Genomic DNA, 17,164 nt, shown 5'->3' on the forward strand with positions numbered 1-17,164 from the left:
GTTCACATTGAATTCAGATAGTTCACACCTAGGTTACTTATTTCACCTGATTTCTGAAGCCTCTGGAAATTTGGGAAAAAGTTCAAGTTACCACTCCAGTATGAAGTATTTCAAATTCAATTTTTAACAAATGAAAAATTTGTAGAATAGCTAAAACAAAAAATGCATACTGTGTTTGCATCTGTTTGCTTTTTCCTAATTTCCCCAGCTCAAAAACGTTGTCCTTTAATATAGCTGATTTTACATACCGTATTTTCCGGACTATAGAGCGCACCTCACTATAAGCTGCACCCACAAAGTTTAAAAAAAAAAAAACTGGACACGTACAAATATAAGCCGCATGGTTCAAAGCGTGGGAACAAAGTAGCGGCTTATATTCTGAAAAGTACGGTATATTTTCTGATGCTATCTGAGAGTCAAAACACACTGGAATAAAGTCCAGGAAGTTGTGTGTTGAATTGCGACCACTTAAAACAACTCGGCAAACTTAATACTCTAATGTGTGCACAATGGCCAAAAAGAAAAAGTTAGATGTAGGTGAAGGAAGCAAAGTAACTATATATGTCTGACTTCCTGCGGTGTGCTCTTTCACCAGTTTCTGTAATTTTCACACAAGAATGCGTTCAAACCAAGGACAATAATTTTTCTAAAAAAGTTTAACTTAAAAAACGGTTTATTAGACTGAACTTCTACAACACTTTCCCAGATATTCTGACCACTCAAAGCGTTTTACACTAGAGTCACATTCACCCATTTCACACTCACATTTATACACCGATATGTAGGTCAGTGGGCAACTAGGGGTTAAGTGCCTTGCCCACATGCTCATTGACCTGCGACAGGAGAAAGCTGGAATCAAACCTTCAACCTTCCAATTGCAAGGCCCCTACTCTATCTGCTAGGCCTCCACTCGCCCCGAAGGAGGCATTATTTACTCTGGGATATTTGCGCTAAGCGTGTCTCACTGTTTCATTGTTAAACGGAATTGAACGGCTGCTGTAAACTGGCATTTGGGACAAATATTTATTCCATATGCAGAAACGTGATGCTGAAATGTCCATGTGGGAAATGAAGTAGCGTTTGTGTGAATCCCCTTTCTGACGGTTGACAGGTTGCCAAAGGAACGCGAGGCACTTTGCCTCCTGGACGTCTGTTTGGAAACAATTAAAGATTGCAGAGGAGAGGCGAAAGAGAGAAAGGGAGAGGTAATGGAGTCTGGGTTAGAAAACGTAACTCCATGCAGCGAGGTGTTAAGAATTTATCCAGCACCTGCTGTCGCATGCTTTCAGCTTTCCGTCTCTTTGCGGCTCTGTCACACTGAGGCTTCCGGCTCATGTGCGTCATTTTGGTAACGGTCCACCATTTGCCGCTGAATTGTGGAGCTTTTCAGTCTTTTTTTATTTATTTTGTTTTGACAGGTCTGTGATGTACTCACTGAATATTTTTCCAAGAGTTTTGAATCACACTTCTTTATTGTGAGTTATTCCCGATTAAATTATAATACACAATGGTCTCAAAAACTTTATTCAAACTAAAAATGGGTGGACAGAGAGTGATTGTCAAGTAGTGTGGCTTATCTTACTGATGTTGTTGTCAATTTGCTGGCTTTGATTTCTTGCTTGCCTTTCATATCTGTAAACAAACCATCTTATAGCCATGCATTCACATAATTTGAAGTGTCTGTCATGACCTACTGCAGGAATGTCCAAAATTGTGTGCAGCCCTTGTCCACAATACAACAGTAGCAGAAATGTATTGATCAAGATGTGCTTAAAACAAACTAAAGTGATTTTTTCACAGATAAAACAAATGATTCAAATATATTAAAAATAAGCAAAAAAATAAAATAAAATAAAAATAAATAGAACCCCTGTCATATTGTTGTAGCCTAGAATACTTCCAGGATGATTTACAGATTCTTTGTGTAAACATCAGTACATCAGATTAGGATTTTGTATTATTTTTCGGACTATCAGCCGCTACTTCCCCCCACCTTTTGAACCAGGCGGCTTATAGGCCGGTGCGGCTTTTCTGTGGATATTTCTTCAACCACCAGGGGGCTCTATAGCAGGAGGCTAGTCATTGGAAGTCAACATTGGAAATCAAAGAAGAAAGTGATCATTTTCATTTAGAACAAGCACATGCTAGCAGCAGGCACGAGTGAGAAATGTTTTCAAACTCATCATGGAAACCACAGGAAGAAGTTCATATGAAGCGGCTTTTAAATTGAGGAGTATCGATCTGGAGGATGGCAGCCGAGACGGAGGGCTGCGTCCTTAATAGTAGATTTATTAAGAAAAACCAAGAGCGATGGAGATACCAGCGGCTTATAGCCCGGTGCGCCTCATATATGTACGTTTCCAGTTTTAAAATTTTTTTAAAAAAAAACGTTGTAGGTGCAGCTTATAGTGAGGTGCGCTTTATAGTCCGGATAATACGATACACAAAACTATTTTCAATGGACGTCCAGAAGTAAGTGACAGCAGAATATAAAACAGCATGTGCTGGAAAAAGTAACACAGTCATTTGCAAACATCTTTATTTTTAAATACAGATGTTTAATAAATGCTTAAAGCATAAAGTGATCTTGAGCTACGTGAAACTATTTTGGAGGTAATCTCCCTCCAATATCCCTGCCGTGTTAGAGCTCTGTGCTTTGAGATCCACTATTGGAGAGTTGATGAGTAGCATGTGATTGTTACAGAGAAAAAAAGAAAATAAAATAATAGATGGAGACTTCCCCAAGGTACCCACACTAATTGACTCATTTTTCAGAAGAACCAGGAGACGGACTGACACGGTGTTAATGGTTGCGTTTGCATCGCTAGCGTTTCCCCAGGAGCCACCAGGAAGTCTTCGCCACTTTAGCAACACTTGGACTCTGTTTGTGTCGACTTCACTTGCGGTGGGATAATATAGCCTCCAGATAATCCTCATAGCCTTAAGGCTGTCATACCTACTTAAGAGTGGAGAAATAAGAAAAAGCTGACCCCAAAGTATTTTTTTTTTCCTTCAGTTTTGCTTCCCATTAAAATATGTATTTTTCCTGGAAAGGCTTTGCTGTTTAGAAAAAGTCCTCCATCCTTGAAAGTAGCAACAACAACAAAAAAACAGTGTCAGGTTCGTTTTTGTGTGAATGTTATCAAATGTCGATTGCAAAGACGATGATCAGCGTTTAATTGTAGGCGAGTCGTTCCTTCATTTTCAGCACATTTTCTTTTTGAATATTCAATGTCGTATGGGGGGAAAAAAAGTTACTGAAGCTAAAACGAATAAAACAGCAGCGACAAAGCAATAAATACAACGCTAAACCCTTAAAACCCATTTTCACCGAAACTTCCAACATGTTCAAGAATTCCAATAGTAAACAGAATATACCCAAGTAAAACTTTAATGGCATTTCATTCAAGATCATGGCATTCTTTAAAAGTTTACTATAACGTTTAACGGCTTAGTGGACCCACAGACAATAAGTGTGAGTTAGTTAACACACATTGGTTTAGTTAACACAGTTAGTTTGACACACAAACGCTGTATGTATGTCAAGCTGATTTTGAAAGATGGATGTTCAATAAAGTTTTTTACAACACTGAGAAATTCAAGTAGAATAAGTAAAACTTCAAAGAAAATGCCAATTTCTTGTGTTGAACAAAATCAATAGTTTCTTGAAGATTGTTCACATCTTACACGAGAGGAATAGAGTAAGAGGCTATGAAAAAGAAATGGATACATGAATCGATTTTCAGACACCTCCCTGCTCTCCACTTAACATTTGATGACTAAATTTAAGGATCTAAAGTTAAATTTATTAAACTGCTTCCCTTAAACTCTTACATTTCTCCTTAAGCATGTGAAACATTGACTTTAAACATGTTTTCCTGCAGATCTAACTATTTTTGAAAGACTGATACCCATCAGCTGGCACTCACTCATCCAGCCTCAGACTGAATGTTAGGTGTGTGTGCGTGGGTGTGGGTGTGTGTGTGTGCTCATGAAAGAAAGAGTTTAAATGTAGGTGGGTGAATGTTAGCGTTTATGTATTCGAACCTGCTGGGTTTCTTTTGCACGTTTTCTGCTCATGTAAGCACTGGGAAGTGGGTGTTTGTGTGCAAGTCTCGATATGTGTGTGTGTGCGTGTGTGTTGTGCGTGTGTATGCGTGTGTTTTTTGCCCACTCACAGCCTATCTTTATCCACGCTGTGATGTCTACAGTAACCTGTTTTCTCTGTTGAAGGGCCCAGAGAATTCTCTGCAGTTTCCTCTGTTTGGGATCAGTTTTCTAATATTTAAGTTACTTTCTTTTATGATTTGTTTCTTGTTAAGGCTGCTTTCCTTCTGTTACCAGCAGCCTGAGGGAGGACCTGGACTTCCTGGGCAGATCAAGCTGTGCAGCGACTGCCTGAACAATTCGTATTGTTTTCAATCTGTAACACTTTGACTCTTCTCTGGCAAAAACACCTTGAACCGCACTTTCTCTCTCCAGCCTGTTTGAACTCTTTTTGGTTTTTTTCCCCTCTTTCCTCTAAACTGGGCTTATTCATGCTGTTGTGTGAATTTTTGGCACCGTCACACATTCCTAAACTTTTGCTTCGTAGGGCTTTTTCAGATCCCGGAAAGAATCGCTGAATCAACACGAATTAATGGCCTCGCTCAAAGAAAAAAAAAGACAGAAGATGCTGCAGCTAAGTTCTGTGTAGCTGCACCTGTAGCATCGCTAACGGCTCATTTAGCTTTTTTTATTTATTATTTGAGGTGTATGTGTGAGTGCTCGTGGAAAGATTAAGTTAAATGGAGAATTTTGTTATTTTTTCTGGTAGTGTTCACGTCAGAGAACACTAACAACAAATTTTAAAAAATTGTAAAAACAATGTGTGCTTTTAGATAACAGAAATATAAGCTTTCACACATCTTTGTGTAATTCATACAATGTTTCTCTTACTGATAAAGTTTCAGAACTAAATTGGTTTTTCACTAATATTCAGATTTTATAGGAAGTGTCTGTACATGAAGAAGAAACTATAGGGCCACACTATGTACAGCAAGAAAGTTTACAAATAAGTTTTAATATGCAGCTCTGGAAAAATTAAAGAAACCACAGCAAAATGTTCAGTTTCTCTGATTTTACTTATTATAGGTTTATGTTTGAGTATAATGAAGATTGTTCTTTTATGAATTACTGACAACATGTCTCTGAAATTCCAAGAAAAAAAATGTGTACTTATTTGCAGAAAATAAGAAATGGTCAAAATAACAAAAAAAGATTTAAAATAATGCAAAGGAAACAAGTTCATATTAATTTAGAAACAACAATGCTAATGTTTTAACTCAGAATGATTTCAGAAATCAATATTTGGTGGAATAACCAGGAGGTTCAGTGCAGTGGTCTCTACATTTGTTCCAGAGCTTTATATAAAACATTTTCCCTATTATTCATAGCAGAGTTGATGTTTTTTTTTGATGTGGTAAACTATGGACCAATCGTTTTCTTTAACTGCCTGTTTCCACGTGGTTCGAGCGTGTGAGCATGATGGTCATCCTGCTGAACTGTGTGACCCTGGGGATGTACCAGCCCTGCGAGAACATCGACTGCTCCTCAGACCGCTGCCAGATATTACAGGTACACAAATCCGCACGTCATTTTCACAGAAACGGTGTTTAGAACTGGTCTGCATACACCTAAATTATGAGTAATGCACTAAAAAGGGATAACTGTAGGATGTCAACATTTGAACAGTTGTATATGGATATAATTTTAATCATATTCATTGTAATCTTTTACATTTTCTAATCATTTTAAGGCTAAAGTTTATTGAAAATTGTGATTTTAGTCATTATGCGATTATTACCACCATAGTTTCACCTTGTAAGTCTTTTGCCGCGTAAAACTGGTGCGAATATTTATTTATTTTCTTACACGGACATATACAGTACATGCACATTTTGTACATTTTTTCCTTAAATTACCCAACTCATTTCTTTTAATTTGAGTCATTTCTTTTAATTTGAGTATGCAAAACAACTGTCTAGTACTGTTTTTTCTAATGTTGTACATTTTCCCGTACTGTGAAGTCTCTTATTCTTATTTTACCTTTTGTGTGAACATGCATTCCTCACTCTTATTTTTAACTTACTGCAGGAGCAATATGGTATTTTATATTCTGTCATGTTTTAATAAAGGGTCACCATTCATTATTAGGGAGCGGTTTTGGTATTTTTGAATTAGCCTGAGTCTCGAATAGCTTTGGTATCAAGCTGCTAAACACAGAACAGCCTTTCTTTAATGCCTGAAGTGTCTTTAGTGGGTGCAACATCTGCACTCAAGTGTGTGCATACATGGCTTTAGTCTTTTGCTGGAAGCCACTTCTTAAACCAGCTTACTCTCCTTTTCCTTACATTCTCAAACCACACACACACACACACACCGGCGCACACAGACAGGCACATCTTGCAAACACTGGCAGTAGATTGATTTAACTCTCTAAGGGGGGCCGATTGTTGAGTTGGACCTAATAGAGTTTCCCCTCCAAGTATCTATGGACTCTGTTTAATAGCAAAAATGGATTTAGTGAGCAGCTTCACCAGAATCAATGGATTTCTTTCAGAAAATTTGTGGTTCAGTAACATATTGCTTAATGCTGAACATTCAGCTAACATCTGTGAACTCTTAACACACGTGGATCCTCGGGAGAGGCTTTGTCTTAACTTGTAATAGATGATTGGTGGCTCAGTAGATCTTAGTAGATTTTACACCATTGTGCACCAAGATGAGTGGGCAGCTGAAACTCACAAATTAACGAAAAGTGAAACTGAGAAAACATTTTCAGTAACTGAGATAAAGAAAAACCGCATTTCATAGTGGAAAAACTGTACCTAACTAGAACTATGTAATGCCTTTACAGAACTAGCTAAAACATATTGAAATTATGGACTTAATACCCTCCATTTTCATGTTTATGTATCTATTTGTTAGACTTTTGAACTGATGTGAAGTTGATTTATTTATTTATTCATTTTTGCCCCACACATACAGTTTAAGTCATGTGACATTAACTCACACTACTCCATGCTCCTCCTGGCGGCTACGCTACGCTAGTCTGCAAAATGGCGACAGCAAAAGTTGGGAGAAAACAATCAGTCAGTTGGTTGTTTAACAATAATTGAATCGATTTTTTGAAAATACTATCTTCTGTTGAGTGTTGATCACCCACTTCATATGTACATAATCACAATACAATTCTTTGACATTTCTGAATTCTACACCTAAAAAGTAACCAGAATAAGAAAAAACTCAAACTATTATTAGAAATATAAACCGAACGAAACAATATTTATCTAATACAAAGTAGCACACTCTAAAAACTAAATCTAACTGAATTAGACAACTAAAAAGTAACAAGACTAAACTAAACCATAGAAAAACTGAAAACTATTATGACCCTGCTGTACAGATATTTCCAATTATACCTGTGAAAACAGAATCAGAAAACAATCGTTGCAGCTTCGCACAAAGTACCAGAGAGCAAAGTCACAAAGTTGTTGCAGCTTCTCCACTGGCCCTCAAGATGACCATAAATTGACTTCTGTATACTTTGAGTGGCCCAGGGTAAATATCACACTCTATTGAAGTCGTCAGTCAGAAAGGTTGTAAAACATGAACCCAAGAGAAGTTGATGCAAAACTCCAACAACAGCAGCAACTTGTCCTCTTGAGTGTTTCAGACTGTGTGCTGCATAAATCCTGATTGTTTATTAAAAATCATGCTTTTCCCTTTTTTTTTTTCCTCAAAGCCTTCACTGAATATTAAGTCTTTGCAACATGATGGTTAAAGTGGAACAGCTCTGTGGATGTTATGTAGATCCAGTATGCAGTCAGAAGGCTTTTCCATCCCAAATATTCACATTGATAACTGCAGTAAGAGCTGAAACCTTCTGTAAAAGGAAGCAGCTGTGCCACCATGCAGCCATGTTTCCATGCGCTTATATAATGAGTCGCATCTCAACTCTTTTATTGGTTTTTGACTAGATCGTCCTTAAGATCATCTCAGCTCCCCATAAATCTTCACCATGTCCAATAAATGTAGATCGGACAGCCAAACTCCCGTGAACCCTTTAGTCTTTCTGCAAAGATGAAAGATTTGATCATGTGGTCAGCAATGATCTTTATATCCCTAAATTGAAATTCAGGAACGGGTGACCTCATAAAAATGCGTACATGTGAAGTTGGCGACATGAAAACAATTCACCGATCATAAATATCATGTTTCAAATTGTGCAATAAAAACCCCCCCAAAAATCATGAGTTGTATGAGAAACACAATATTGATTTATGAAGTAGGCAAAACAAGCAAGTTCTGTATATGGAGGTTTCTCTTTGCTTGACCTGAAGGATCTTGTAACAGTACAGATACAATTTTTTTTAAATTAAATTTTATGTTAATTTTTCATGATGATGGAAAAAATATATGAACATTTTTTCCCATGGTAAAAAAATTTTAACCCCCAAAACCTTTTTAACCCAATATTTGTTCAAATCTACCCAACCTGTGACCTAACAGGATTAGCCAAGCTGTAGACTTCCGATAAATTGCCGACTCGACTCCTGAGTTATGATTTTTGACCCAATGTTTGGTCAAACTAACCCAACCTGTGATCCAACGGCTTCTACCCAACAGACGGGTTACGAAAACAACCCAGCCTTTTTTAGGGGGCATTGATTGTAATATTTTGGTTCATTTCTGTAACCCTAACACTCATGTGATTTTGAAATATAACCTATTGAGTCAAAAACAAATATAACTACATCAAAGCTGACTATGTATGCAGGTACAACCTTACATACTTTTAAGATGCAGGAAGGCTCCAAGTCCGATGTCTAAGTATCTGGGTTGGTCTGCTACTGACAATGTAGAGAGGTTATTGAGTTAGTAATATTATTTATAAGTAATAATTAAAGTAATTACATATCTCAGTCAACAACAAATGTGGTAGAATGGATTAATTTTATCAGCAGTTCATCGGGACGTCAATAAAGAATATTGAGGATCTCATTTTAGTCTTTGCAACAGTTTTTGTTGTCGGGATCGTAGGTCAAATTGAACCCAGTTCTATCCTCGGGGATTACCCAGCGTACAAGAGAAGAGAGCTTGTACGCTTCATCATTTTTATGGCTCTGTCCATTTTCCCCTGGACGGTTGCAAACTTTAGTTCTTCCTCCTTATTAGCTGCCCAGCCTCGTGTCTCGAAAATAATTCCCCAGAAATCCGTAGGCAGCGGGGTGCGCTGCTCTTCGGCTGCGAGCTCGTCACCGAACAAAGACGGTTCGGCTTGAGATCGTGCCGCTTGCGGTCCTGCCCCCCCCCCCCCATGAAAATCAAATTACAAGCAACGCCGAGCGTGTCAGTTCGTCTCTAATCCCCCGTTTACACAGAAGAGAACAGTTAATCAAAGCTTTGTGCTCAAAACAGCAATACCCCGTTACAAGCTGAGATCGTTTTGATTTGTTTTGTTATTTTTATTTTCACCCCCTTCTCTCTCTCCATTTAATTAGATGCTTGATTAAAGCTGGGTGTGATATGAGGGCTGCCCATGCGAGGTTCATCTTTGATTACTTTTCAAACAAATTATTTTCTATTATCCTACCATTTAGGGGCAAAATGCTCAATTTCTACGGGGAAAAAATAAGAGGCTAGAGCAGCCTTTGGGCAAGAAAAAAAAATGTAATTCATATTTAATAGAGAGAAGACGAATGGGGCTTTGAGATGCAGATAAGAAATTAGAGAAAAGATGAAACATTAACTTAGAAGAACAAGAGGGAGCAAGTTTAGAGAAGAAGTTGGTATGAACTTTGATTTTAGGCATTTATTTTATGTGAGTTTGCCTCGCTTACCATTCTGTTCACTGTGCATGAACAGAATGTTAAGGCCTGGTGGAAAAGGCTAAGAGGAATTAACTTCTGTGTCATACTATATTTTTAAACCAGGAAAACAAAAGAGTTTTTAGGTTTTAATCTGATCAACTTAAAAAAATTATACATATATATATATATAAACTTAAGTGACATTTACTTTAAAAAATTGCAACAATTGTGCTATCAAGGATTTTGTTAGAAATTTTTGAAAGGATGGACATTCCATATTTTCCAGGCACAAAGATACATTTTATAGCATAGTTAAGTGACTGTTGCCTTCAGCTTTGATGAAAATACTGTATAAATTAAAAATAACTTCAAAGAAATCTGACTTTGCATCTGACGCCTTGAAATTGACCTCTGTCTCTTTAAGAACCTCCCACCCTTTTCCAGCACTCCCTCAAGTCATCGCAGCAACTCTCGACTGTCTGTGGAGCGTTACAGTTTGTATAAAAACCTCAGCAGATGTGCAGTTCCACCAGGTGTTTGCTAATATTGCTGCTGCCGCTAGTCTGGAGGAGCTGAGTGGGGGAGGCGCAGGGGAGGGTCGCCCTGTGGAGTGGGGGCTCGTCTGGGGACTGCAGGTCCAAGGCGGAGCTTTGGGGAAATAGGCGGGGCATCTCAGAAGCAGGCAGTTAGGCACCACCTGAATGGTTGCCATGGGATATTTAAACATTGCGCTAAATTTCATCAGTGAGAGACTATGCAACTGTGATTTTAAAAAAAAATTATATGTATTTCATCTTTAGTTCAAAATAAATAAATGAAAATGTTTAAATCTCAAGATTTTTCACATCTTTAGCAGCAGTGATGTATCCAGCTCTGTTTTTGAATTTGTATGCTCAAACTTTGAAAGTGCATGATGTAAGTCATATCCTCTTCATAAAGGAGGAGCAGACAAACATAATAACTTCCTCATATCACTGTGTTTTCTTGACAGTGGGCGATATGGACCCATCGAGTTGGAAAAATAACATGTTTTCTGTCTTTAAAATTTCATTGTCACCATCAAGTGATGTATAAAAGCTAAAGGTTTTGTTCAGTCATGTGGGAGACAAAACAACTGCTGCCATCATTACAGAGCACAGTCAGTTTGTTTCTCTTTATTACCTTCTAACAGAGGTCAAACACATTTTGTCTTCTTTTCCCAAAGTTGCTTTTATCAAAAAAATGTTCTTTTTATATATCTGCTAGAACTGTCACTGAATCATGACAGTATGTATATGAGACAGATTATCTGTGAAAAGATCATTCTGCTCCACCTCCTCCCTGAGCTGCTATAGACATCTGAATAAATGCAAACAACCAGTCAGAGCCAGGAGGAGGGTCTAAGCGCTGTCAATCAATCTGTTGTACGTGCCGCTAAATGTGCTAATGGCAGAGAAACAACTTACTAGTACAGGAAATCCATCATCGGTGGCTGTGCTAACTAGCTTGAGCATTCACAACGGGTTCTGCTGCGGGCAGAGAACAGGTGAGGGAGATGAAAACGGGCCAAATGGAGCCTGATTGACAGCGCTAAGACCCGCCCCTGGCTCTGATTGGCTGTTTCTAGTCAGCATTGGAAGCACTTCTTTCACTGATTATCCGTCTCATGCCACACTGTCACGATATAGTGACAGTTTCAACAAATGTGTCAAAAAATATTGTTTTTATAAAAGTTGTGTACTGTAGCTTTAAGGTAAACACAAAGTATTTATTTTCCTTTTATGCAAAACAGTTTTAAAAAAAAAACACTTTCCCTTCTGCTATAGTTTGAACCCATTAACTTTATTTGTGTTCTTCGTCAGGCGTTTGATGCGTTCATCTACATCTTCTTTGCCATGGAGATGGTCATAAAGATGGTCGCTCTGGGAATCTTCGGCCGGCGCTGCTACCTTGGAGACACGTGGAACCGGCTGGATTTCTTCATCGTCATGGCAGGGTCAGAACTTCCTGTTCCCGTTGTTCGATCCTCCTCTAGGCGGGGTGACACGTGTAGTGAAAATTCACAAAGTGGCACAGAAACATATGTAAATAAGATGCAGAATGTAGAACATACAGACCAAAATATAGCTGAATCATTTAAAGTTGTGTACCTTAAACATTGAACATTGCGCCGTACTGCAAACGTTCAGAATCGCAGCCACAGCTTGCCAGTGCAGCACGTTTGAATCGTTCCAAAGTTCAAATGTAACCATGACTTATGGCGGCTCTATTTAAAGACTTGGCCCTTGAATCGCTTTTTTCGTCTCAAACTGCTTTGTCTTCCTGACACGCTCCTTTGCGCTCTCATGCATGGCTGATCATCCCATTGTTAAATATATATGGCAGCGTTAAATATTAATATGTTGATAGTCGCCGGCTCTCACCTGGGACAGCGCCTCTATTAACGCTGTGATGATGCGGCTAATCATCGTGAAATAATTCAATGAATCAGCTGGAATGAGCCTGTCATAAATCCTGCATCGGATTCCTGCTGCTGCTTATGAAAGGAATCTCGGACACGTCTCTTACTGCTGGGATGGTTTTATGAGGAGTTTTTAAACATTTCACAGGCAAATGTTTTCTACATGTCGGGTCATTTTTGTTTGATAAGGACATTTGTTTAAAGATCTGAAACACAGATCCATAATAAATGGATTATTAATAATCCATTTATTATTAATAATAAATGGATCCTGAAATTTAGCAAATGTTTGTAAAAAAAAAAAAAAAAGCAAAAAGAAACTGACATTATCTACCATGAAGGACTTAAATGACTCCAAATCGAATAATTGAATTCTACCATGCAGAACGCCTCAGCGCTTCTGTCTTAGGCAAAAAGTCACTAGCTGTGTTTCCATTAGTAATAAGAAATTAGAATTAGGAAAATGAATTTGCTTAATGGAAATATTCCAGTTTTGAAAAACTACAATTTTTCAGTGAAAGGTTTTTTGCGCTAGGATTAAGTGTGTGTGTTGTTTTCCATATTTAAAAACTTTTTTTGCATCACACGAGTCATGTGACCAACAGTCAGATATTACTTCTGGCCAAAACCATGAAGAAGAGAACAGGAAGTGGTAGGTGGAAGAAGTTTTATCTTATTTATTTTTTATTTTTTTTATACGGGTTCAATAGCTCTCCTGTAAAATCGCTGATGACAATTTCCCCAAAATTCTACACACGTTACCGCTACCAAAACGCTACATACGTAGCCGTAGGCGGGGCTTGTGGCTCCAACACCTGAAGAAGACACTGACGTCTCCTCTGATTGGCTGATAGATGATGAGAGCTAGCACCACGGCTGAATTATGAATATATCTCATGTAACTGTTCACATCTGTACAACCATAAGTTAATTTCTTATGAATTTGTGTTTTTTCAACATTAGCAGAATATAGGCAGTGATTTGAGAACATTTGTAATGGAAACACAGCTACTGTCAAAATCTGATGCAAACTTGTGGCTAAAATCAATTTTTACTCATGATTAATTGTTTGACTCTACAATGGAGGTTCTGTTTGTTTGTTTTGTTTAGTTTGTTGGTTATTTTTGGGATATTGTATTGTATTGAATTTATGGGCTATTGTTGCCCTAAAAATTAGCGAAGCACGATATGCGGTGTCGGTATCGACCATATTGGTTTGGGTCCGATTGATAAAACTGGGCCAGTAGGGAAACATTTATACTATGTGTGTAACATCTGTAAAAATCAGTTATCAGCCATATTATCAACATTAATATTGAGCATCGATATTGGCCCAAATTTTCATATGGGTGCTGCATCCCTAGCAAAAATGGTTCCCACATTGCTGGATTCAAGGAAATTGATCATACTGACTTACCAAAGAGTACTGGGACTGTAGATTCCTAACATCTCACTTTCCCACATATTGCACACAAAACATTGCAGTGAATTGAAGTTATACAGAGTAACTGGAGATATTAAATGACCTGTCTTTATGAATCCCAATAAATGATGTTTAAATGTGTAGGAGGTTACCTGCGAGCTTCTGCTAAAACGCCAGTCTATTTAACCACGGGATCCTTTCTATCCTGTCTTGTGAGGAGGGAGAACATCAGGGTGTGGAAACCCTGAGGCTGTCCAGTTACAGGTCATTAAACTTCTTGACTCCTGCTCAGGTCACATGTTCTGTCAAAAAACTCTGTGATTTGGTGTCAAACTTTTGTTCCATCGGTGGACACCGCAGACAGCCTTAGCAGACAGCCTTTTGTCCTTCTCGGGTTTATTTCCGTTAATATATTCATAGAATAATTTCAAAGAAAGACAAAAGGCGGCTCAACTTCTAATCTCAGTCCTGTGGAATGCTAAAATTCATTCCTAAAAGCTAAAGTTTAACGTGTTCTTTCATAATTTATGTTTCTGCAGGAACATGTCTTTGCTCCTTACCAGGATCTATTTTTACAAGTAAACACCCCTCATGTGTTATCAAGCGACAAACTCACATTCTGAAACAGAAACATCTTGCTTAAAAATGTCAAAACATGTGGAAATGGCATGAGTGGAGAGAGATGCAAAAAATGATTTTAACAAAAAGTCAAAAGATTCTCTGAAGTCGGGAGAAATCATGACACTTTACGCCAAAACTGCTGTAGCAGATCCTACATCCTCAGTCTTAAAGACTAACATCTAGTCTTTAAGCCTCTGGAATAAAAGTATTTTGTTTTTTAAGAAGGCTTGATTTAAAGATTGCAAACAGAGGTAGATGAACACGCTGACATAGAGGTGACTAAACTGGTTTTAAGATCAATTTCATCTCTAATGCTTTTCTAATTTGAACTTGAGAGCTTGTTTGCAAAGGTAAAGAGAGACAAAAACTCAGACTTTCAGCCGTCTCTGCAGCGGAAGATGATTTTTTTTTTTTTTTACAAAAAGGCTATAGAAAATGTCTTTTTCGCATAAAATGTAAAGAAAATACATTGAAGTTTGTGGCTGTCAAGACATCCGGGATGTGTTTATTACATTTTTCCTGGTGTTCCTTTTTCCTCTAAATCCTCCTTTTTATTCCCCCATCTCTTCTTTTTCATTCAAAACGGAGGTATGTTTTTTCCTACTGTCATTAATATGGTTTTTCTCTTGACTTTCTAGCTTTTATCTCTCAGTGGCACAAAGTTTCAGCCCTAATGCCCGAGGGGCTTTTGCATAATGTTTGATCTAATCCCTTTTTCCCTCTGATTCCAAAAAATGTTCAGCTCTAATATCTTTCCTCATCCTCCTGCTCCTTCTCCCTCTCTCTCCCTCTCCTTCATTCATCATCTCTTAAGTATTAGGCGCTAAGTGGAGACCTTTTCCATCATCTTTTGGCCAAATCCCGATGCTTAACGTGTGCATGGCAGAGGGATTCCGCTGCCATTCCCCGATTTCGCTCTACTATCACACCGGCCACATGCAGAGTGTGTAGCGGCGTGGGAAAACGCCGCGCCCCCCGGGGAAACGCGTGTTGCAAATACGCAAACCGAACCGTAAGCAATCTGCAGGAAGGAGTCGACGAGCAGCGGGAGTTTGGCTTGGCTTGCTCAGATTGGAGCCACGCGTAGTTAAAAATGAAATCTGAGGATTTTTAGAACTTAGCTGAGAGTTGGAGGAGGCAGCTGGCCAACCTGAAACCAAACATTTCCTTTTGTACATTTTTCTGACAACTTCGTTATACAAGATACTTCATGACTGACATGTTTCCAAAGGTTGAACACGGAAATACTTGGTTGTTGTTGTATAGTAGGGCTGCAACTAATTAGTAAACGATTATTCTATCAGTTATTTGAATTTTGTGCCATTCAACAAATTTTTCATTCAACCACTTTAGTGTTTCTATGTACTATTAGAAATATATTAAAATATGCAGATGAACAAATGATTCAGTTCTTTTTTTAAACAGGGAAATATAGACATTTTATAGCTTAAAATGCAACAACATGACATTCCTCCAGTGAATGTGAACCAGGTGGAAGTTATCAATGCCACTAAAGATGTGTTTATCGTAAATCCAAACTATATGTGTATTTCTGAACAGTTTTGGCTTAGTTACTGCTCCGAATATGTTGTATATTTTAAGCGAAGGGTCTTTTTTTGAGTTCATATCGTCCAGTTGGTGATTCATCGACCACTAACTTAGTTGACAATTATTTCTATAATCGATTCATCACAATTAATCTGATTAATCCGATTATTAATTTCAGCCCTATTGTGTAGATTAGATTATCATTCAAAAATGATTTAATTTAAGTAATTCAAAGTAAGTTGCTGCGTAATATCTTCAAAGTGAATCTGTTTGTATGGATTATTTATATGCAAAGTGATCAATTTAAATGGCTAACATAAAATTACCTTTTTTTTCTTTCGTTTTTTTTCCAAAATAGGGCCTGGTTATATCTAGATGTTATTTATCTGTAAGAAATTTCTCCCTAAAATACAGAAAATCGTCCATCTGCATCAACCAACATGCCAGATTTCGCCGCCCAAAAGCCTTCAGAGGGGCACAAACTGCCCCCGGACCGCACTTTGAACACCCCGGTGCTAATCGCTTCTCGTTCCGCCCCGCGTACTACGCCATGCTTGACACGCTACTAGTCTGAGACTCGGCCCAATCGCAAAAAACTGTCGCAGTGCTGGAAAACTGGCTGAAAATGAACCAAAAATAGCCCAGTTCGGCCAGATGGCGACGACGTGATAAGGCTACATCCTGTTAGAGACACCGTGCTAATCTGTTAGCGATCAAACCTCTGCACCAAAGCTTGCCTGTGGCAGGCTGCAAGAAAAAATCATTTGTTTTCTTGTCACAAAAAACACACTGGACATTTAAAAGAAAAGAGCATAAGAGTGTGGAAAAAGCAGAATGAAAGCAGTCTGCTTTAGTTCGCTATAATTATCATGCCTTCCACCTCTGCTCGCTGTCAGCATCGTTTTCCCCAAAGTGACTCCGACTCGCCTTTAAAGAGATTCATTTCTACATTTTCTACAAAGCAACACGGAGGCAAGCAGTCCTGTGTCCCTGACACACTTCCTGTGTTTATATGTAGCTGCAGAAATGCGTGTATTCTCTATATTTAGAGGTGTGTGTACTCTTTTGTCAGCCTGTCTGGTGGGATGTGCTTGGGTTAGGCTATCGGCGTGTTCAGAAGAAGCTCCTGAGGCCTCAGAGCTCCTTCAGACCCGTCTGACCTGCTCTATCTGTCTGCAGCACTCAGCAGAAGCAGCACAGCAGAGAAAATATTCCATTTGATCACACTGCGAGTGGAGGATTTGTGTAATTTAGTCCCCGCCCCTCCTCCCCAAAAAA

The 17,164-nt window shown here is 38.4% G+C and overlaps 1 protein-coding gene across 2 annotated transcripts in view; it reads left to right on the forward strand.

The window, feature by feature from the left end:
- LOC116720298 (voltage-dependent T-type calcium channel subunit alpha-1I-like) overlaps positions 1-17,164 on the forward strand; it is a 209,908-nt gene that overhangs the window by 73,321 nt on the left and 119,423 nt on the right. For both annotated transcript variants that reach the window (XM_032563460.1, XM_032563461.1), the window contains 2 exons: positions 5,505-5,616; positions 11,696-11,829. In XM_032563460.1, coding sequence (XP_032419351.1) covers positions 5,505-5,616; positions 11,696-11,829 — 246 coding nt within the window. The remainder of the gene's footprint in view (positions 1-5,504; positions 5,617-11,695; positions 11,830-17,164) is intronic.

Source organism: Xiphophorus hellerii, chromosome 5, assembly GCF_003331165.1.
Source record: "Xiphophorus hellerii strain 12219 chromosome 5, Xiphophorus_hellerii-4.1, whole genome shotgun sequence".
Lineage (NCBI taxonomy): Eukaryota > Metazoa > Chordata > Actinopteri > Cyprinodontiformes > Poeciliidae > Xiphophorus > Xiphophorus hellerii.